The 23,411-nt window shown below is 47.7% G+C and overlaps 1 protein-coding gene across 4 annotated transcripts in view; it reads right to left on the minus strand.

Annotated features, from left to right (window-relative positions):
* Nucleotides 1-3,857: 3,857 nt before the first annotated feature.
* Nucleotides 3,858-23,411, minus strand: part of SPG7 (SPG7 matrix AAA peptidase subunit, paraplegin) — a 58,676-nt gene continuing 39,122 nt past the window's right edge. The window contains exons 10-18 of one of the 4 annotated variants that reach the window (XM_039913444.1): nt 16,866-16,990; nt 15,298-15,400; nt 13,713-13,823; nt 11,281-11,396; nt 9,142-9,288; nt 8,554-8,608; nt 7,823-7,986; nt 6,730-6,807; nt 3,858-4,825 (exon numbers count right to left, since the gene is read on the minus strand). In XM_039913444.1, coding sequence (XP_039769378.1) covers nt 4,640-4,825; nt 6,730-6,807; nt 7,823-7,986; nt 8,554-8,608; nt 9,142-9,288; nt 11,281-11,396; nt 13,713-13,823; nt 15,298-15,400; nt 16,866-16,990 — 1,085 coding nt within the window. In that variant the 3' untranslated portion in view covers nt 3,858-4,639. Of the gene's footprint in view, nt 4,826-6,729; nt 6,808-7,822; nt 7,987-8,553; nt 8,609-9,131; nt 9,289-11,280; nt 11,397-13,712; nt 13,824-15,297; nt 15,401-16,865; nt 16,991-23,411 lie in introns of those variants that run through there. The other 3 variants (XR_005660529.1, XM_029075117.2, XM_039913445.1) reach the window with 3 other exon arrangements.

Genomic DNA, 23,411 nt, shown 5'->3' on the forward strand with positions numbered 1-23,411 from the left:
ATAGTATTTATTGAGCTCTTACTGGGTGCAGAGCACTATATTAGGCACTTGGGAAAGTTCAATACAACTAAATCCTTTCAATTACCTCTTCACCAGGTTTTCCAGGAATAAAATGATTCCCAAATCTACCTCTCCCACCTTCGACATTTTACCTAAAATACAATTCTTCATTTTATCGCTGGCAAATACAAGCCACGTGGTCTACTGGAAAATGCACGGGACTAGAAGCTGGGTTCCAGTTCTGCCACTTGTCCGCTGAATGACCTCGGGCAAAACATTTAACTTCCCTGTGCCCCAGTTTCCTCAGTTGTAAAATGCAATTCAATACTTAGGCTGAGAGCCCCGTGTGGGACAGGGACTGTGCCCGACCTGATTACCCTGTATCTATCCCAGTGCTCAGAACAGTGCTTCACACATAGTAAGTGCTCAACAATTACCACTAAAGAAAATGGCAGAGCTGGGATAGAACCTAAGTCTTCTGACCACCAGGTACACGATCTTTCCACTAGGCCACGTTGCTTGGGTTCCCCCGGCGCTTAATACATCTGAAGTCTTTAATAAATACTCGAACTGACTAATGAATGAATACCCTACCTTGTGAACACAGCTCTTTTGAGGTCGATCGAGAGAGGGCCGCTTCACAAACTCCTCAGAGAGTCCATATTTAAATCTGGGACCGACTCTCAGGTGTGGCAAGGGGAGGGAAGCCCTGGGATGTTGAATGTTGGCAGCCTTGGGCTCAGGTAAGTCACCTGAATTGTAAGTATTCTGTAATGCTAACTGTTCAAGCCCTCCAGAAACCACCCCTCTGGCAAGCGCTTAGTACAGTGCTCGGCACATAGTAAGCGCTCAATAAATACTATTGAATGAACAGACTGATCTCCACAAATATCTCTCAAAGACATGCAGATTGAGACTGTGTGCGGGAAACTGAGCAGTCCATAGGAAAAAAAAACACCCCACCACCGCAGCGATTGCACTTTTATACAACATCCTAATGAGTATTCATTCGGTTTTAACGGAAGCAGACTTTTCACTTCCTCCCTGCTTGTCCAATTCTTTCTGGGAACAGTTTTTGAAACCGCTAGGGCTTTCCAACGCACCACCTGACTGCTGAGCTCCTTGATGGCAAATAGACACCCCCATTGGCTCAGTGGAAAGAGCCTGGGCTTGGGCGTCAGAGGTCATGGGTTCGAATCCCTGCTCTGCCACTTGTCAGCTGTGTGACTGTGGGCAAGTCACTTCACTTCTCCGTGCCTCAGTTACCTCATCTGTAAAATGGGGATTAAGACTGTGAGCCTCATGTGGGACAATCTGATTACCCTGTATCTACCCCAGCACTTAGAACAGTGCTCAGCACATAGTAAGCACTTAAACACCAACATTATTATTATTATTACCTTCCATGGAAGAACTTGGCTGATTGCTAGCCCTGGGAGTGAGAAGGGAATGCCTCCTCCTACCCGCTCAGCTAATAGGCCCAGCAGTCTTGAGCCACCTCAGCCAGTGAGGTCTAATGTGCAGAGCATAAGTCTAGGAGTCGCGAGACCTGATTTCTAAACCCAGCTTTACCACTTTCCCGTTGTGTGAACCTGGGCAACTCTCTAAATGTCTGTGCCTTTGTTTCAGCATCTATAAGATGGGAACTAAATACCTGTTCTCCCTCCCCCTTAGTGTCTGTTGTAATTAGCCCTGTGATTAATAAAGTGCTTGTGATATTAATTCCTCCATGTAGCATTAGACCAAAAACCTGGGGTCTGGTCTGCGTTAAGTCCCTGGAGTGTGGGACTTGTCCGCAACTCGACCCTTTTCATGTCTGTTGTCAGGGTTATTCATTTCATTTCTCCTCAATGTCTCTTGTTTAAAGGTATCTGTTAAGCGTGTACTGTACGAAGCACTGGGATAGATACAAGGTGGGACACAGTCCATGTCCCACATGGACTCGGTGAACTCATTCGCTCTCACGGCTTTGACTACCATCTCTACGCAGATGACACGCAGATCTACATCTCCGCCCCTGTCCTCTCCCCCTCCCTTCGGGCTCGCATCTCCTCCCGCCTCCGGGACGTCTCCACCTGGATGTCGGCCCGCCACCTAAAACTCAACATGAGCGAGACTGAGCTCCTCATCTTCCCTCCCAAACCCGGTCCTCTCCCAGACTTCTCTATACCGTGGATGGCACGACCATCCTTCCCGTCCCGCAGGCCCGCAATCTCGGTGTCATCCTTGACTCGTCCCTCTCATTCACCCCACACATCCTATCCGTTACCAAGACCTGCCGGTTTCACCTCTACAATATCGCCGAGATCCGCCCTTTCCTCTCCACCCAAACGGCTACCTTACTGTTACGGGCTCTCGTTATATCCTGACTAGACTACTGTGTCAGCCTTCTCTCTGACCTCCCTTCCTCCTCTCTCGCCCCGCTCCGGTCTATTCTTCACTCCGCTGCCCGGCTCATCTTCCTGCAGAGACGATCTGGGCATGTCACTCCCCTTCTTAAACAACTCCAGTGGTTGCCTATCGACCTCCGCTCCAAACAAAAACTCCTCACTCTAGGCTTCGAGGCTCTCCATCACCTTGCCCCTTCCTACCTCTCCTCCCTTCTCTCTTTCTACCACCCACCCCGCACGCTCCGCTCCTCCGCCGCCCACCTCCTCACCGTCCCTCGGTCTCGCCTATCCCGCCGTCGACCCCCGGACCACGTCCTCCCGCGGTCCCGGAACGCCCTCCCTCCTCACCTCCGCCAAACCGATTCTCTTTCCCTCTTCAAAACCCTACTTAAAACTCACCTCCTCCAAGAGGCCTTCCCAGACTGAGCTCCTCTTCCCCCTCTACTCCCTCTGCCATCCCCCCTTTACCTCTCCGCAGCTAAACCCTCATTTTCCCCTTTTCCCTCTGCTCCTCCACCTCTCCCTTCCCATCCCCACAGCACTGTACTCGTCCGCTCGACTGTATATATTTTGTTACCCTATTTATTTTGTTAATGAAATGTACATCGCCTCGATTCTATTTAGTCGCCATTGTTTTTACGAGATGTTCTTCCCCTTGACTCTCTATTTATCGCCATCGTTCTCGTCTGTCCATCTCCCCCGATTAGACTGTAAGCCCGTCAAACGGCAGGGACTGTCTCTATCTGTTGCCGACTTGTTCATCCCAAGCGCTTAGTACAGTGCTCTGCACATAGTAAGCGCTCAATAAATACTATTGAATGAATGAATGAACATGGGGCTCACGTTCCCCATTTTACAGATGAGGTAACTGGGGCCCTGAGAAGTGAAGTTACTTGCCCAAGGTCACACAGCAGACAAGTGGTGGAGTTGGGACTAGAACCCAGGCCTGTGCTCAATCCACTAGGCTTGGCTGTTTTTATCATCTATCCCTTCTTCTTCTTCCTAATGGCTGGTAATCCCCAAAGGGGCAGGGACCATATCTAATTCCCACCTGTGTATTCTTTCCCAGTGCTGAGTATAGTGCTCTGCACATAGTATGTGCTTAAAAAATACTCCTTCGGCTATTAACCTCACTTCCGAGAGGAGTAAGGAGAAGGAGGGGGTATTTAAGTGGGGTTGCCTGTATGGAACTAGCAGTCACGGCGATGGCTTAGTGGAAGCCTGAGGAAGCCCTGGGTTATAAGGCCATCCAACCTTGGCCGGATCACAGACAAGAGACTACCTCCCTACCTCCGGGACAAGAAGTAGCCGCCTGGATGCAGAATGGACTCTTCTCGAGGCCGTCAAGGGTATAAATTCTGTGACCCCAGCCTTTGATTTCCACCGGCCCAACAGTACAATTTGCCAACTTTATTCAAATAACCACATGTTCCAGACAGACTCAAATAAATCCAAATTGATCACAGATTTGGGCTTGGCAGTGTTGTGCAAAAGAAGATCTTTAATCATTATAATTTATTGGTCAAGCATTATAACAGTTCTTGTGGGTAGTACTCCACTCACCTTCTAAATAAACCCCATAGGGATGGATCTCTTTATATACACGATATTTTTAAAACAGCAGTAGAGGGATGATATTTTAACTCACGAAAACACGGTTTCCCCTCACTCCACACACTCCTCTAAGAAAGCTTATTTATCAGATACGTGGGGGGGGGGGGAGGGAGGGGGCAGTCAAGTTGACAAGAAATATCTGAGGAGTTTGGCTGCAAAGGACCCTTGAAGGGGGACGTCCCAGAGTACCCTGGATACGGCCAAACGAGTTCGGTACAGATTCGGGCTCTTAAGAAATGGGACTTTCTCCTCTTTGCCCTTGTAAGTGAATTCTGCTGTTCACCGGCAGTAAGGATTTTCATAAAGCTCAGGAAACTGTATTTCATGCAATGTCTCTAGGGTCAAAAAAAGATTAAGAAATTCAAAGCAAATCTCTCTCCTCCACAGAGCACTTACTCATTTTCAGGGGCAATCTCTCAATGGAACTCAAGGGGCCTCCAGGTGCTTCCAGACCCCCCTAGTGCAGCACGTGAGGTAGCTACGATTCCCGGGTGGCGGTCTGCCAAACTTAGGCGAAATGAGGCCAGTGACAACAACTGAAAAGGAAGTTAATTTACTGATGTCTGGAGAAAGTCCCAAACCCTCCTTCCCTCCCAGAAGAGTTCAGAATGCTCTTCCTCCTCCTTATTCTCCTCTCATTCCTCCTCTCTGGGCCGGCCTTGCTGGGGGGCTTCCTCTTCCCCCGGGTCCTGCTTCTCTCTCTCGGCATCAATCCATTTCTGAGGGGAGATCAGTTTTTTAGGTCCGTGAGGAGGAGGACCGATCAGTTTCTCAATATCCTCGTAGTTTATCACTTCTTTCTCCAATAAGGCATTAGCCAACTGGAAAGAACAAAGAGGAGAAATATGTGTAAACACTTGGGAGTACAGTGTAAGGACACAGAAAAGGGCCTTTTGAGATCAAAGCATCAAGAGGAAAACATTCAACAACATCCACAGTGGAAAAATGAACCCTTGAAATCCTTTATAGCTGTCTCAGGAACCAGAAAAATAAAGCTTCAGTCCTTGCAGTTGCACTTGGATTTGTACCCTTCATTCACTCTACCCCATGGTGCTCATATTCATACCTATAATTTCTTTCTATTAACGTCTGCCTCCCCCTCTAGACTGCAAGCTCCTTCCAGGCAGGGACCATCTCCACCAACTGTTATACTGTACTCTCCCCCAGGGGATTAATTAGTACAATGCTCTGAACTCAGCATACCCTTAATAAATATGATAGACTGATTGATTCAATCCACTACACATCGCGTCTTTAGGCAAGTCATCAAATCAGCTAAGTGAAGATAGTAAGGAGATGGAAGAGTTACATATTCATCAAAACACAGAAATGTGTAAGGGGGGTGCCAAATCACTGAAAAGAGATGCACCGTGACCTAGTGGATAGAGCATGGGCCGGGCAGTCAGAAAGTCCTAAATTCTCAACCCGGCTCCACCACTTGTCTGCTGAGTGGCCTTGAGTAACTCACTTCACTTCTCTGTGCCTCCGTTACCTCTTCTGTAAAATGGGGATTAAGACTTTAAGACCCATGTGGGACAGGAACGGTGTCCACCCCAATTTGCTTGCATCCATCCCAGCGCTTAGTACAGTGCCTGGAACATAAGCAACACTTAACAAATATCATATAAAAAAAGGTGAGATGGGGGGAAGAGAGATAGAGAGAGAGAGAAAGAGAGAGAGAGAGAAAGAGAGAGAGAGAGAAAGAGAGAGAGAGAGAGAGAGAGAGAGAGAGAGAGAGAGAGAGAGAGAGAGAGAGAGAGAGAGAGAGCAGTAGCATGTGGGGAACAGGATTATCCTAAGAGTGATGATTTGGGACTGGGTTTGTTACTATAATTAGGAAAAACATGCCGGCACAGAGCTAATTGCAATACTTTTAACTGAGATAGCTTTAAATACCTTGATCTCAAAACATGGGTCCCATTTCTGAATGAAGAGGAAGAACAGATCATGCCAACATGACTTATCATGTGACTTATAATAATGTAGGCAAGGAAGAAATCTTTAGAACTCTATCGGGGGAAAAACATAGAGGCTCACTTTGATTCTCTTTCATTTCCTAAACTGGTTTGATTAGGCAATGACTCAATTCCCCTAGTTTGTGCCCCTTATGATCTTTTAGGAGGGGGCATCAGCTTGGGTCGGAGTGAGTACATTTAAGTTTCCTACTTACATGGCAGCTCTGCTTTCTTTGCTGACTGAGTTACATTATAGTGCATTCAGTTTTGATGGAGGCAAAGGAGGAGTTCTCACAGATCAACAAATAAGAAGAGGCAGAAACCCAAACAAATGTGCTTGCTAAAGTACTTATCTTTAGTTACCATCAACCTACCCACTTAGTCTTCCTGTCCCTAACCCCACCCCTTTGGCTGGGGTCTTTGGGCACTAATTAATATCCTATTAGAACACTGAGGGTCCTCCTTGCTTCTGCCACATGGAAAGGTTCCAGTATCTGTTCTGGTTGCCAGGGCAAGTCAAAAGGTCCAAGATACCGTGTTTCCTGAAATCAATCAATCAATGGTTTCTACTGATTGCTTAGTGGAAGCAGAGCAATGTAGTGACAGCTTGTGAGAGTACGATGCAACAGGGTTGACACACACGTTCCCTGCCCACAGTGAACTTACAGTCTAGAAGGGGAACCAGATCATTTAAAGCCTGCTTGATGTCTCTCTTCATCTCCCTAATTACATTTCCAGAACTACTGCAGAAAACCTGAAGGCTGCCATACCGCATGTAACTTGTCTAGGTTGTCCTGAAGCACTTTTTCGGTGTGCCTGTAGGCCTTAGCGACCAGCAGTTTTGCTTCCTGCAAGAGAAAAAAAGGAGGAGAGACTTGAAATACTGATCCAAGAAGGAGGCAGTTTATTCAAACCCTGCTTTTCAAAATGTGATCGATAAATCATCTGATCGACTTACTGTGCGCAGAGCACCACACTAAGCACTGGGGGAAGTACGATACAACAGAGTCGGCAAACACATTCCCTGCCCACGAAGAGCTTAGAGTCTACGAGCAGGAGAGACATTAAAGCAGAGGAAGGATAGGGAAAATAGTAGAGTATAACATTTTCAGAAGTATCGTGGGGCTGGGATGAGCATCAAAATGCTTACAGAAGTACACACCTCAAGTGTACTCCCTGTCTGTGCAGAGGGGAGGACGGACAAGGGAAAGAAAAAGTTGAGTCTGGGAAGGCCTCTTGGAGAAGATGTGATTTTAGGAGGGTTTTGAAGGTGGGGAGAGTGGTGGACTGTTGATTCTGAAGGGGTAGAGAGTTCCAGGCCCGAGGGACAACATGGGTAAGGGGTCTGTGGTGAGAAAGATGAGGCAGAGGTACAGAATAGGTTGGAATTAGAGGAGTGAAGTATGCGGTTTGGGTTGCTGTAAGACATCAGTGAGGTTAGGTAGGAGGGAGAGAGCTGATTAAGTGCCTTAAAGAAATTTCTGTCTGCTGCGGAGGTGGATGGGCAACCACTGGAAGTTATCGAGGAATCATTTCTTCAGAGAAATCAACTGGGCAGCAGGGGAGAATATATACTGGGAGGCAGGAATGTCATCAAGGGGGCTGATGCCGTAGTCGAGGAGGGACATGCTAAGTGCTTGGATCAGCATGGAGGCAGTCTGGATGGAGAGGAAGGGGTGGATTCTAAATGTGTTATGACAAACTGACAGGATTTGACGACTGGCTGGATAAGTGGATTAGAGAAAGCAAATGAGGTGGGGATAATGGGTCGAGGCTCTCTCAAGAAGATTCAAGAACAGAGACACCCCCCCTCCCTTGGTTTCATCTTAGAAGGTATTTAGAACGTCACCACTACGTGCTTACATGGTCCATCAGATGCTGAAGCCCTTGGCTGAAAGGGCGCCGCCCAATCCCTGGTGTGCTCTCCAGTTCCGGGAAGGAGACAGGCCCGATGGTGGGTACCATCCCGTATTGCTTCACCATGGCATAGGCTATTTTAGTGACTTTTCGCAAGTCATCCTGTGCCCCTGAACCATCAGGACCAAAAGGAAGAGAGAATAAGTCTTCTGACCAGTTTCACGTCCGTAAGTATACATTGGACTCTGACCCAAGAACCCAACTTCTTTGAATCCTGAATACCACATCTATTCATAAAGAACTGTAAGGACTTTACAGAACGGTTCAAATACATCCTGTGCCTAGCACGGGGCCTTCTTTGGGTCACTCTTACTTTCCCAAGAACCCCCAGATCCACCCTGAGCCCCAAGACCAAAGTCCAATCCTGAGACCATTTCTCCCACCCCAGCTCCGTGTGCTTAAACCGAGGAGGAGGAGGAGGAGGAGGTACGAGGAACTTTGGGTGAAGAGGGTCCTTCGACTCCCCACCCCTACTCCTCAGGTCCCAGACTCTTACTCTCCCACCAAATCAACAATGGCTTTTTGAGGACGAGACACTCTCTCAAAGATGCTTACGTTCATTGCTGTAGCCCTGTTAGAGTATAAGCTCCCTGGGGGCAGGGAATGTGTCAAGTCTTTGTTTTATATTTCCCAAGGACGTAGAACATTGCACTGAGCCCAACGAATGACGCTATTACCGCTTGGTGCTGCTACGACTTCAACAAACTCCCACCTCCCCATCAGCAATGTCATCTATAAACAAAAAAAAGGCTGCTAATTTCTGCGTTCTAAGAGGCCGAGTACAATAGTGTTTTTAAACCAAACAGAACATTAGAATTATATGCTCCCTCTAATCTTACAATCAGGTTCCCTCAGGCTGGGAGTGAGTGATCACCCACTTTCTCTACTTTTCAGAAACCAGGGGTACTGTCTGGTTATGATTCAATTCAACTATGGGTCCTTTCCTCTTCCCTTCACCCAACGGGGAAAAAAGGGCCGTCTGTAATTCAGCGGTAACTCATAAGAGTTTGCTATATGCGGAACGGAGTTGCCCTTAAAAAGTCTGCATCTTAAAGGTGTATTTCCTTTCTAGCTCCCATTTTCTTTTTCAGATATCACCTTGCATCCAGTGAACAGCAATATGGAAAATTTTGGAAATGCCAACAGGGTTTTTTTAAAAAAAATTCTTCATACGAAAGGAAATCCAGGCTGGGGGGTGGGCTCGGCGGTGAGACTGTGCCCAGGGGAGTCTGAGCGGGGTCCCGCTTCCCCTCACCTGAAGTCACCTTGTTAAAGGAGATGGCTTCAGACACTCGGCCTCCCAGGGCCATGCACATCTTTTCGAAGAGCTGCTCCTTAGTGAAGAGATACTGGTCCTTTGGAAGAATCTGAGCAAACCCCAGGGCCGCATTTGTCCGGGGGGCGATGGACACCTGCAAGATGCCAAAATGGTCCTTAGAGATTGCAGGTGTAGGCTGGGGCTTCCAAGGTAAAAAGACATCGGTGAGGACGCGAGGCAGCGCGACCGGCTGCATTTAATCTCGGGATCGCCAAATTGTCAAGCGGGGACACCGAGAACTAATCCCGATAATGGAACAGCCAGTAACATTTAAGAAGCATGGCTCACGGGAGGAATAATCGACTTTCCGTCTGGAGTAACATTTACAGTACCTTTGGGACTGAAGGCCTTCTCCCTAGGAAACCACTGCTGAGTATGCAAAGTATCCCAGAAAGACATCAGACGGCGTTATTACTCGAAGCTTAATTACAAACCAGTCAACGGGCATTCTCCGGAGCCCGGCTTCATTTACAATAATACCTACCTCTTTGTGTTACGGGAATGTCTGCAACCGATCGACGGCGGGCCGAGGGCGTTTAGGAAGACGCTAAGCGCCACAGCCGACAGACGGTTCTGACCCCGGCAGAGACAAAGCTTTCCTCTCTGCCTTAGAAGCCCCTTGACCTGGGACACAAGCAAACCCATTTAGGCTGTGCCTGCCTCTCTCATTCCCATCATGAAAGAGTGGTGATCCTCAAAAGGGATCCATTTGCCTGTCACTGGGGAGCCCAGAAATACAGAAAATTTATAGGGCGAAAAGCAGAGAAAATAATCCCAACAGGCTAATGTGGAGTATCAATGACCTCATCATCAGTTCACCGAACCAAAGCTACCAGGGAAAACTGGGGGTGGGAGGGAGGGCAGAGAAAGCTGAGCGAGCCACAGTATTGGACACCTGCTTGACCAAGTGAGCGAAACCTAATCTGGGTCATTTAGCCACGTTGAATGATCTGGTCTAATCCTGAGCTCGGCTGGTTCATAGTCGGCCTTCTACAATTCGGTCGGTTCTTCTGGAACCTACGTTCTCGTGCCTGTGGTGAGAACACGGTCGGGAGATTGGGGCACGTTCTCTCCATAATGCATGTCCACCTGGATGCAACATGAGTACGACGATATGACTTCTTAGGAGCGTGAGGTTTTTCGGGAACACAAACCCCACGATAGGAGGAGAACTGACTTCTCTACTTTACTCTGAATAGTTACGATAGCCGGGCAATTGGACAAAATTGCTCTGCAAGTCTAATGGGAAAATCAACTGAATTTAGAACCTGAAAAAAGTATAACTAGCGAAAATGATTGCAAAAGGCTTGGGAAATATTTACTGCTCCCATAACAATGGTAAAGCTATCAACCACATTGATCCTTTCAGAGCTAATGCAGCCAGGGAGGGGAGAAGCTTCTTCAACATGTGACCTGGGGCAAGTCATTCACTTAACTTCTTTGTGCCTCAGTTACCTCATCTGTGAAATGGGGATGAAGACTGTGAGTCCCATGTGGGACGTGGACTGTATCCAACTTGATTAGCTTGTATCTGCCTCAGCACTTAGGACGGTGCATGGCACACAGTAAGCACTGAACAATTATCATTAAAAAAAAATAAATTAAAAAATAAGCAAAAAAAGAAGGTCGGTTGCTCTCTAGCCATCTGTCAGACAGTACTAACTTGCTGAAGTCTATTCTGAAATAGCAAGAAATGACTTATGTTACTTAAGTCTGACACTTCACCCGCCTGGAAGTAACATTATGCTCTTCCTCCGCCACACTAGAGGACTCCCACCCCAAAGGAGAGCAAACCGAGGATGATGACAGTGTTTTTTCCATTTGGTGCACTTGAGAATACAAGATATGTCTCCGAAAACAATTAGCTACTGAATGAGGTAACGCAGCTCCACCCCTCAATACCGAGTCCAATAATTGATTCCTTCATACTCCAGTTGGCTAATCTGCAACGGTGTTATCGTTCCCGAAGAGCGTCAGGGGAGAGCGCCCAGGCAGAGTTCTGGGAAACTGCAGCAGAGCAGCTCGCGTTCAGCAGACCCGGAACGAACCAGTTGGCACAGTCAGTGTTCAGTGGCTAGCGACTTACCTTCATCACCGCCTCTGTATGTTCCAGCAGCCAGCCAACCAAAGCATGTCCTGACTCGTGAAATGCCACAATCCTTTGCTCTTCCTTTGAGAGAATCTTGCTCTTTTTGGCAGTACCTAATGGAACCCAAAGGTTTTTTCATTGAGTGGGTAAAAAGGAAGGTCCAGGCAGGCTCGGGGTGAGTATATCCCCAGGGACCTTGGTTTTCTACATGGCCACAGGTCCTAGACGGCTCTTTCCACCCTAAGGAGAGTCACAATCCAGCCCTTGAAATTCTCCTCTTTCCCTTCTGCAACTTGGATACTCCCTATTCTACCCGATTTCAGTGAGGAAAAAACTTAGGAGAGACAGAGAAAGAGAGAGAGAGAGAGAGAGAGAGAGAGAGAAAGGAATCAGGTGGGTGAGCTTCATGCAACAGTGGCATTAAATCACTATTTAATGCCCTATTACATAACTCTTACTAATAGCTTTTTCCTTGGGGACTGTCTTAATCTCAATCTAAAACAGCCCCACAAATACCTCTAAGTTGGTAGACAGGGAACCACTTTGGCCCACCGTTTCTCAGACGCAAAATGGGATGAGAGGGGCTTAGAAAATCCTGGTATCACTCTCTGTTCAAGTCCTTTTTACATATAGACTAAAGGCTGCCATTTTAGAGCCCAGTTGGGAGAAAAAAAAATCATAATCCTTGCCTGAAGCATATGGAAGACATTTTCAAGCCATATTACCTCATTTTGCTGTGAGGGCATTACACGGAGAAGCCGTCATGGCAGCTGCCATACTGAGTTTACCAGTGGTGGTCTTGAAGGGGGAAAAAGGTGATGGAAGTGGCCACTGGGTAGAGTGGCTGGGCAGCAGGCCAAACAAGGAAGACTACAGTGTGACTTCTAACAAGAGGAGGAGAAGGTGAGAGCTGCTGCCCCTTGAGTCCCTTGGTCAGCTAAGGAGGCGGAGAGCGGATGCATGCCTCTCTTAGGGAAGGCAAGGACCCCAGGGTCCCTGCTGGCCTAAGCAGATCCACTGGCTGGCCCAGACAGCAGAAAGCATGATAGGCCTCTATGGGAGGATGGAGGAGAGAGTGAGGCAGCTGACAGGGCCCAATGCCCCACGCACGTGGGGCACGTGCTCTGGCTAACCCTTTGGTCATGCTTCCCTCCCCTCTCTCCTGGCCCTCCCAGTGGGTCAAAGACAGGGAAATTCCCCTAGCCCCAAGTTGAAGACCTGGGTCAGCCCAGGCCCCCTGTACCGGCCTCAGCTAGAGGGTATTATAGAAATATGTGATCACGTACTCTCACAAAATATGTTTCTTTGGAAAAACTGCTCAGATACTGAATCATTTCATCTCATGTTACAAACTACCTGGTGAGGAAAGGGTACCACATAAATATGAATTAAGGGAGAGATGGTTTCTGGGGTGTTCCCTAAATTAAGGGGCAAAGTCAGAGTCTCTCTGTTCGATAACGGCATGAATCCGTCCCTTGATCTTGTCCACTCTGTCAGGCTCGAGGCATGTCCTGACAACCTTAACGGAAATACAACCTAATCCTAATACTCAATTCTCATGAATAAAATAGGTTTCATCTGCGATTCCATTCCAGTCTTCGTTTAGAAAAGCGACCGACAGCATCAATGCGGCACTTCAAACTTGCACTTATGGGTACCAGGGGCCCATCTCTGGGAAAGCGAAAGATACAGCACTCTCCAGACATTAGCCAGACTGTTTCCATCTATTCTTGACTCAGTTCATTCTGGATTTCATTCAAGAAAGGGAAGCTCAGATTACACAGCGTTACATTTTTTAGACGGCGCTTTTTCTAAACATGACAAGATGGAAGGCTCAAGAAACGAACTTCTCCTGAACGCTGGCTTTCTTGATCAGGATTCATCTTCTAATAGTCCAACACGGCGAAGAAAAAACAACCCACAATCAAACAACTGCGTACACCACCAGTTCTACAAAAACAAAACAAAAAACCCCAAAAAACGATAAAAAAGAAAATTTCAGAAGCTAGGAGCAAAGTGGGGACGGAAAGGGTGGGGAAATTCCACATTTTACATAGATATTGAAAAAGAAAGACAGCATCACTGGTATTTCTCTAGATGGCAGCAACTACAAATTCCCTGGTAAGGGAGAGAATGCAAATCCCTAAAGCAGCACTAATTTGAGTTCATTTTATTAAAAACAGCAGGCAAATTCCTAAAGACTCCTTAACAAATGTATATCGTACCGTAGCTGCATTCTCAGACTGATCACATTTAAAGGAATCATTTTTAAAATCCAGAAAATGCGAGAAACAAGAATTTGTAAAGGTCTCCGAATTCTCTTCCACGGAACTAGAGACTCCAGCTAGAACGAAGAGACACTCTTATTAACAAGAAGCCTTCCTCATACGCGTGAAGTTTTTGAAGAGCGAGGAGGACAACCTCCCTACCTGCAATGACTCGCTCCACAGCGTATTCAAAGTTGAACGTGTCGATGGATTTGTAACCCTCTCTCGCAGCGTGCAGTGCGGCTTCATTACATATGTTTGCAATGTCAGCTCCTGAAAGCAAAAGCCGGCTACAGGTCATCACGGGCAAGAACAACCGGGCGAGGATTTAGCTTCTTAGGCTCAGCTGGTGAGGCCTGGGTTTGGGCCCACGTGGGCATGCTACCTTTAAGCTGCTCAAATGCAGATTGGGGGGTGGGGGCGGGAGGGCACTCAAGTGACTGGAACAGGAGACGACTCCTGACCGCCCCGTGGCCCGGAAGTACGGAGACCGAAGGGTATGGAAAGCGGTGGGGCGGAGCAGCGACAGCGGCTCTCTCCCCGAGGCCCAGGGTTCCACGGAAGTTGGGAGGACAGCGAGAGGGGGAGACTCCAGTCCAGAAAGGTAAGAGGAGGGCGAGAGGGATCGGAAGCCCACGCTGAAATCAAAGCCTCGGCCCCTAGTGAGGGTACAAAACACAAGCAGCGGACATGGTGGCCGATACAGGTTGACAAAAGAAATGCTCCGAGCTTTAGCGTGGAGCCCTTAGAAAGAGCTCCTTTTCATTCCTAGGGAATCAGGAGCGAACTTGATTTGGGCCATCTGTTTCTACTGACTTTCAAGTTAGCTCTAACCGGCCATTCTCTGTCGTGCGAGGGCTCGATAAAAAGGAAGGCTCCAGCAGTTCTATCCCCCCAGAACCAAAGGCCGGGCTCAACGGGACCCCTTCAGCGGCCATCCCCGTTTCTCCAGAGCAGTGGGAACATCTGGTCTCAATCTGTGGGGGAGAGGGTGATGAGGAGCTTGGGGCTGAAATAGTAGCACCAGTGTACTACGGCTTGTTAGAAGGGAACCCTAGGAAAGTTAAACCGGTACTGTTGGATGTGCAAACAAGTCCTGTGAAGCCCTGAAGGGAGCCCCACACTGGAGAAGCTTGTACTTCAAACTACTCCTACCTTCAGACCTTTTCAATTCCCTATTCAGAATTTGAACTACCCTCGGTGGGTGGCCTGATCCAATAGGACAGGGGATAAGTAACCACCATTCACTGCGGCCCCGGATGGAAAAATGACCACTTTCTACGGTTCTCACCGATTCAGTCATCCTTTCCGCTGCCCTCGGGGGCAGCGAATCGTTCTCGCCTAGAAAGCTACTGAGTAGAACACAAAAATGTATTTCTCAGGGAAAGGCGTCACTCTCAAGAGAGGCGGCACAGACGGTACGATACCCTCAGGCCCCCAGTGTAGTGCAAGGTATCCGAAACCCACAAGCTTTGAAAAATTTTCAAAAACTCTTGACACCTGCCCAAGCCAGAATGGCACAATTTAAATGAGTTGCTAGAAAAATCGGGTAAAAACACATTCATTCATTCAATAGACTGTATTGAGCGCCTGCTACGTGCAGAGCACTAAGCGCCTGGAATGTACCATCTACCACCTTCCTTCAGGGAATAGTCGAAGGACACAAACTAAAGCATCACTAGGTTGCGCCCCAAAGAGCCCTTTTCTCAGTTGTGGAACATACCAAAGGAGAAATGATCCCCCTTACCACTGAACCCGGGAGTGAGCTCCGCTAGACGCTGGGAATAGAAAGTCCCGGTCTGCGTCAACTTCAGACTCTTCAGGTGCTGTTCAAATATCTCCCTCCTTTCCTTCAGGAACACAAAAGGACAGAGGTCAGGAACGTACGAGTGTGCGTCTGTGTTCGGGTTCCCACCCAAACTAACGTCTAAGGCCGACGACCTGGTAACGCGTTCCGCCCCTAAGAGCAGAGAAGAGCTCCGCTGGTGCACTTCTTCCCACTGCGAGGGGACTCTGGCAGGGGGGTGGCTTTTAGAGGACCCCATGGTCCCACAGGGGCTAAAGGTAAAAAGCAGATGCTATGGGGGGGGGGGGGCCAAAGCAAAGCCTTCTCCAGGAGGGGCCACTAGAGGGAAGGGCTCCTCCATTTTTCACTTCCCCGAACATTATTTACCAACCTCAGTTCCAGCCCAGCCTTAATAACTGCCTTGCTTTCAAAATCGGCACAGATGTACGGGGGTTTACGATGACTCACCGGCTTGCTCTCCTGAGCTCATCTCTAAGGGTGCCACTGCCCCGCTTTCGCTTTTATTCGCTTCTCCACGTCGCCCTCCCCCATTTCTGCTATCGCCACAGAGCCTGCCCCACCAGGCTCGGGCTCCTGCTCCTTCAGGTGCTGCCACAAAGAGCCCTTCGACCAGCAGAGGCCATTTCGACATGCAGCTGGGGGTGGAGGAGGGGTGGCGGGCCGCCAGAGAGCCAGTGACTCAGCTGGTCCAGGAGGTCCTGATTAAAACGCTCTAGAGCTCGGTTGCCAGAGCCTTTTCTTTCTTCCTTCCTCCTTGAGGGGCAGCTCCACAGTTCACGCTTCCCCGACCAGATAGAATCAGGCATCTGAGGCATTTAAAATGAAAACTGAGGCTGTCTGCAAAGTTGCAGGTGGGAGGAAGGGGTGCCACGAGAAAAGAATGGGATTCTTTCTACTTTCTCTCGGGATCCGGTTTCAAAGAATCTGCTATAAAACCCGACCCCGGCCGCGACACTCGACCCCAGATGCTCGGGGATAAAGGGAAAACCAGCAACGGTGGATAAACAAAAACAAGTTGCAAAACCAAAGCCGGGAATGAGCCAAATAAAATCTGGACAGATAACAGCCAGAGGAAATTCGCTCCTGACATCTGCACCAAAGGAATGTTGCTAACGAGAGCCATCCCTGTGGGGGCAGAGCTCCCTGTGGAATGAGTCTAGGCAGCTCCAAATTTCATGGGGCGGGGATGCCCAAAAGGTTCACACAGTGACTATTTCCATGACAAAAGGATCACCCTAAACCCCCAGTCCTGGGAACAGAGAGCACAATGCAGCTAGCTCACAAAATCCACCGCTGGGGGTGAGAGGAGGGTCGATATTTCAGGGGTCCAGGCTCTTCTATTAGTTTGCGGCCTTGGGCTCGGGGCCCACGCGATTGCCATGTGATTCAGAGCCGCAAGTCTTGCCATTACCAAACTGTGAACGGAAGAATCTGATGGGTGACAGAGAAGCACTGTGATGGAAGTGGCACATCAATTTAATCGCAGACACCCGCCTTTTCGTTCCCACCTGAAGCGTGGGGAGATCGATAAAAATGTGCCGGTCCAGCCTCCCTGGTCTCATCAGGGCATTATCCAGAATGTCAGCTCGATTGGTAGATGCCAAAACTATGACATGATCCGTGGTTCCCATTCCTGAGGAAAAATAAGATCGGAAGTCAAGGGTTTGGTTTTCGAGCAGCACACGATACACTGGAGACTTTATTTTGTTGAATCTTCAAGACGCAGAGCAGATGGGGATTTCTTAACTATAGAGAAATATCATAAAGGAAACGGAGAGTTCATTTATCACCTCTCCTTCTAAAGCTGAACACACTCACCCAAACATAGAGAGAGAGAAAGAGAGACTGTGTAATAGTGACTTGCCCTTGCTCAATACCTTTCATCCACTATGAACTTCACAGACAAGTCTTGGTCCCATTTTTATCGACAGAGAGAAAACAGAATGATCTGCCCAAGGCTATATAGCGTCAGTGGCAAAACTGCAAATAGAAACCAGGAGCCCTGCTACACAGTCCCCACTCTAACTTCTAAGACAACAGTCCTTGGAGAGATTTACGTTTCCCTTTAAATGCTTTACAGGAGGGAGGTATTTTTACTGTACTATTGAACTCTGTGAGATACGGAGCGCTTTCCTGTGTTCGCTGAGTCTCCTTGGGCTACAGCTCCTTTTTATTTGTAACATCTGCAATGCTACACCTCATTCTGTCCGAAGGCAGGAGTTTGGGGGGGTAAGAGGTGTCTTATTTACAGCTAGGAAAGTCAGTTCGTTATTTTTGAATCATACTGAAATTCCTGCTGTGGTGGTCAGCTTTGAGCTTTTCATCTTTTGAGAGCTGAAGAAAATATTGATAAATCAACATTCCAAGCACCAACTACTAACAGGCTGCTAAAGAGAAATAAAAATTAAAGAGTACAGAGAATTAAAACTTGATAACTTGAAATATATACTGGTTCTAAACAGACGGATGTTAACAGGACGAACTCCATTTTCTCACTCCCCGCAAAACACAGAGCTCTGAGGTATGCAGCAGGCTTCCAAGACAAGAGCTATATCTGGCTCGCATGCCTATGTCTGCTGAGTCACATGGCTACCCAACCCAGGGTGAGGCTTTGCAGCTCGTGAAGGGTCTCAGAGAAACAGAAGAGCCTCTCAACGGGAGGAGTGGATATTCCACAGAGGGAGGCGGTTTGAAGGGACCCAGAAGGAAAGTGTGCCTTGCTTACAGTGTGCTCAAATCTACCCCAGTCCCTCCATCCAGAATTCTCAATAAACCCCTCTAAGAGATCATCATTTCTTTGGGTCGTTTACTGTGCCGCACTTTAGAATATGATAAATACCCCTAGGGGAGCCGGCAGTCACGTGGCGGCTAACAAACTCCACTCACCCAGCAAGATTGCAGACTATTGTACATTATCTGCTTTGCAGCTGAGAAGACCACGGCTTAAAATAAATCTGGCTCTTGAGACAAATGCCCAAACAAAAACAAGAGCCATCAAGGGCAGATTTCTTGCGTCAGCCACTCTATTGTATTCGCTTTCCGCCCAAATTACAGTTGACGGGATACCCTGATCGAGAAAAGATCCCCAGAGGACTGGAGGAGATACAGTTATAGTTTTCGGCCTCTACTGGGGACTGCAACTACGTTTTCACAGACAGATGAGAAACTCTCCTATTTATAAATGCCTTCAGGCAGGGAGATTCAATCCCCTCTCTTAGTAACCACTCAGGTTTGGCTTAGATTTCTTCTAAAAGGGTCAAAGGAGCGAACAACAAATGGTCAACACCGAACGAATATCTTCTAGACAATAAGCATTTTTCAATGGGAAAACAGTGGGAAAAATAGGGAAGAGGATGGGGAGCGGGGAAGAGAAAGACGGGGGATCCATTCAAATAAAAAAAAAAAGGAAAGGGACCAAAGAGGGCAAGCAGAGAGGAAGGAGCCGAACAAATGGGATGGGGCAAGAAAGGAATCAGGCAACAGAAAATTCAAATAACGGCAAATCCCTCTGTTGCAGGGTCAGGAGGGCGGCCCAATGTGCAGCAGGGCGTGGGCGGGAGCAAACGATGCGAGCCCTCTCCCGCTGGCCAATTCTGCCGCTCCCGGTTCCGGGCCCAGGGACCCCTTTCCAGCCCCACCCCGCCCCACCCTACCGTCTTTTGTCTTTTTCTTGCCCTGGTATTCAGCACATGCAGCGATGTGGTTGGGAGGAGACTCCCCGGGGTCGGTGGTTTTCCACTTTCCCTGCGGCTGGGGGTGGGTGCACTTTCCAGATGGTCGGCTACAACTTTCCCTCCTCCCAAGTCCACACCCATCCTCCCACTAAGAGATCTTAAACGATTAATGCCAGGCTCGCCTCTCTGCGATGACGCACTCCCGCTGCACCGTCTTCCACAGCAACCCTCCTAGCCTCTGAAGACTGGTTCATTCATTCAATAGTATTTACTGAGCGCTTACTATGTGCAGAGCACACTGTACTAAACGCTTGGAAAGTACAATTCGGCAACAGATAGAGATGATCCCTGCCCAACAACGGGCTCACAGTGGGTTCAGATACCTCAGATTTATCTAGGGGAAAAAGAAGGGTTCGACACAGCTGCATCTACCTTAAAACGTGAACAAGAGCACTTCCGCTCAATCAGTCAACGAGGGCCCACTGTGTGCAGAACACTGGACTAAACACTTGGGAAAGTACAATGTAACAATATAATAGAGTTTGTAGACACATTCCCTCCCCACAACAAGATTATAGTCTAGAGAGGGAGAAAGACATTAATCTAAATCAACAAATTATGGCACGTAATACTTAAGTGCTGGGGGAGGGGTGAATAAAGGGAGCAAAAAATAAAGGGTGAATAAAGGGAGCAAATCGGGGCAACGCAGAAGGGAGTGGGAGAAAAGAAAATAAGGGTTTAGTCAGGGAAGGCTTCTTGGAGGAGATGTACGGCTAATAAGTGTAATTGTCTCTTGGATATGACATACTTCCAAAAAAATGCAGCCTTAGTGGCAGAGTGGGTCCTAGTTCCAGAGAAGCAGCGTGGCTCAGTGGAAATAATAATGTAGTTATTTGTTAAGCGCTTACTATGTGCAGAGCACTGTTCTAAGCGCTGGGGTAGATACAGGGTATCAGGTTGTCCCACGTGAGGCTCACAGTCTTAATCCCCATTTTACAGATGAGGGAACTGAGGCCCGGAGAAGTGAAGTGACTCGCCCACAGTCACACAGCTGACCAGTGTCGGAGCCAGGATTCGAACCCATGACCTCTGACTCCCAAGCCCGTGCTCTTTCCACTGAACCATGCTGCTTCCCAAGAGCACAGGCTTGGGAGTCAGAGGTCGTGGGTTCTAATCCCAGCTCCACCGCTTGCTGGCTGTGTGACTTTGGGCAAGTCACTTTGCTTCTCTGTGCCTCACTTACCTTATCTGTAAAACGGGGATTAAAACTCTGAGCCCCACGTGGGACAACCTGATCTCCTTGTATCCCCCAGTGCTGAGAACAGTGCTTTGCACGTAGTAAGCGCTTAACAAATACCACTTTTTTTTTTTTTTTTTAGTTTAGGGGCTTAGTTTAAGGGCGGAGAGAGATAAGGAGCACAACCATTGACCATGGCAGTAGTTCTGGTTCCTTAATAATGACGATGGTATCTGTTAAGCGCTTATTATGTGCCAAGCCCACCACCCCCTTCTCCTTTCTACCCCTCCGTCGTTGGGCCGAGCCAGGGAATCACTAGCATGGGGATGGACGGGGCTCCCCAAAGTACAGGGTTCTGGGCATAGGTCTGGATTAATCCTATCACAGGGATGGCATGGCTTTAGTGGGAGCTGCTGAAATGCTCAGTAAGAAGGTGCAAGGAACAATGACCAATGAGACCCATTTCTGAAAATGTCACATGTCAAGGAAACAGTGTGACCTAGCGGAAAGAGCATGGGCTTGGGAGCCAGAGGACCTGGGTTCTAACCCTGGCTCCACTACTTTCCTGCCATGTGACTTTGGGCAAGTCTCTTCAGTGTCCTGGGCCTCAGTTGCCTCATCTCTAAAATGGGGATTATGACTGGGGGACAGGGAGGGGACAGGACCGTGTCCAACTTGATTTTCTTGTATCCATCTCAGCGCTTACTACGGTGCCCGGTACATATTAACAAATACCACAATTATTATTATTAAGAGCGTAATACACTGCTTTGCACTCAATGGTCAGTCAAAAAATATCACTGCTTTTTTTTTTTTTAATGGTATTTGTTAAGCACTATGTCCACGTCCCACCCGAGGCTCACAGTCTCAATCCCCATTTTACAGATGAGGTAACTGAGGCACAGAGATGTTAAGGTTTTTCCATTTTGCTTTCATCCCATTTGCCTATCTTGACCCTAGACATCTCCGCTCTCTCAAGTGTATTACAGAAGTCTATCCCAGTCAAAAGAACTTCTACATTGTGTTGAGAAGCAGGGAAAATTGTGGGATAAGAACGATTCAGAGACGCTCAGCTTCTTTTGACTGCGTACATTTTAACGGGCACGTGACAGTGAGAAGCAAAATGGTCTAGTAGGAAGAGCACGGGCCTGGGAGTCAGAGGCACTGGGTCCTAAACGTGGCTCTGCCACTGGTCTGCTGTGTGACCATGAGCACATCACTTACCGTCTCTATACCTTAGTTTCCTCGTCTGTGAAATGAGGACACAATACCTGTTCTCCCTGCTACTTGGCCTGTGAGCCCCATTGGGAACAGGGACTGTGTCTGACCTGATTTCCTTTTATAATAATAATGATGTTGGTATTTGTTAAGTGCTTACTATGTGCAGAGCACTGTTCTAAGCACTGGGGTAGATACAGGGTAATCAGGTTGTCCCACGTGAGGCTCAGTCTTCATCCCCATTTTACAGATGAGGTAACTGAGGCACAGAGAAGTTAAATGACTTGCCCACAGTCACACAGCTGACAAGTGGCAGAGCCGGAATTCGAACTCATGGCCTCTGACTCCCAAGCCCGGGCTCTTTCCACTGAGCCACGCTGTTTCTCTTTTATCTACTCCTGTGTTTAGTACAGTGCTTAGCACATAAGAAGTGCTTAACACATGCCACTTTTAAAATTATTAATGATGAACCAGTATGAGCTTAACAGATTCCACAATTTGTCTTTCTTATTGTTATTAGTAATAAATAGCCTTCAAAAAAAGAAGAGGGTGTTTCTTGCATAATGGGAGCTGCTCTAGTGTTTACTAAACTTAAGCTCACCATGGCTAGACACTTTTGGAGTCAGCTGATTTTGACATGCAAGCAAACAGTTGCTCTAATCTCCCTACAAATGAAATGTGATTCTTGGAGGGGGGGAGGAGGTTTGGGGAAAAAAACTTATCTTCTTGAACCTGAGAAGCACAAAGTTGTAGACAGTGAATTAATAATGTGTGTTTTTCTTTTAATGAAGCTTACACTCACAGTAAATTAAAATCTAACATTTTCTGCTGGACCTAATTTTGCTTTAAAGATGTGTTTTCTGAAAAACTGAAAACAGCAAAAGTACAGGGAGACTTTTAGTTCTGTGTAATCTACAGACTTTAGTAAAAATAAAACGTCAAATGACTGTTCCAGTTCTATTCAGAATAGCCTAGAGTAGCCAGGACCACCATTACCAACGACAGAAAGACATTCAAAGATCTTGAACTAGAATTTACATTCCTACTAGGGGTTTACTTGTTAGCTTCTGTACTCCAATATGTCAGCAGGAGTACAAAGGAGTGCGGCGGGGACAGAGAAAAGAGAATTATCTTGTGACTTAACTACCTTATCCTGCATTATTCTCCCTTGATTCCAAATTAGTTTTAGTTCAATTGTTCAGTTCTAAGGACTGCCTCCTGGGTAAGTGGCTGGTATGAAGCTACGTCTCAGAAATGGAAAGTTTCTGGAAGAAAAACGGAATTAACCATGTGGCTCTGGTTTTCTTTACGACCACCACCGGGAATGGCACGTAGGACACTCCTCTGCCGCACAGTGGGCATCCATGATTCAGACTGAAGAATTTGCTGAGGAATAATAATGAAAGCATCTCAGTGGCCCTTGAACACCAAGTGTTTAATCAAGGCCACCTTCACAGGAATGCTGATTTTTTCTCAGTTCTGATACTAGACCAATCTCTCAGCCTTAAAATATTACAGCATTTTCACCACAAGTGAGCAAGTGTACCAGGAGACCACATGAAGCATTTCCGTTTGAAGTCCATGCTTGGCCTCACGAGTGGCAAACTGTCCTTTAGTAACCTTCTCTAAAGAAAACCAAAATCCCGTTGGCGGGTTGCAGCAGAAGTGGGCGTCTTTTCTCTTCCAAAAAAAGAGCCTGATGGACTAACTGACCTCTGAAGAAAAGGAGAGAAAAACGGAGGCTGAGAACAATTCTGCTCAGCATCACACGTAGCAGATTGTTTTTTCCTAATTAGCAACGATGTATTGCAGTTCAGCGAAGGGCAAAGTCTGGGGAAGAGAAGGAAGACGAGAGGGGAGACCGACAGACACCAACTCAGGTATCCCACGATGGAGAGTCTAGGGGGAAACACCAGAAGGGTCTG

This window comes from Ornithorhynchus anatinus, chromosome 11 (genome assembly GCF_004115215.2).
Source record: "Ornithorhynchus anatinus isolate Pmale09 chromosome 11, mOrnAna1.pri.v4, whole genome shotgun sequence".
NCBI lineage: Eukaryota > Metazoa > Chordata > Mammalia > Monotremata > Ornithorhynchidae > Ornithorhynchus > Ornithorhynchus anatinus.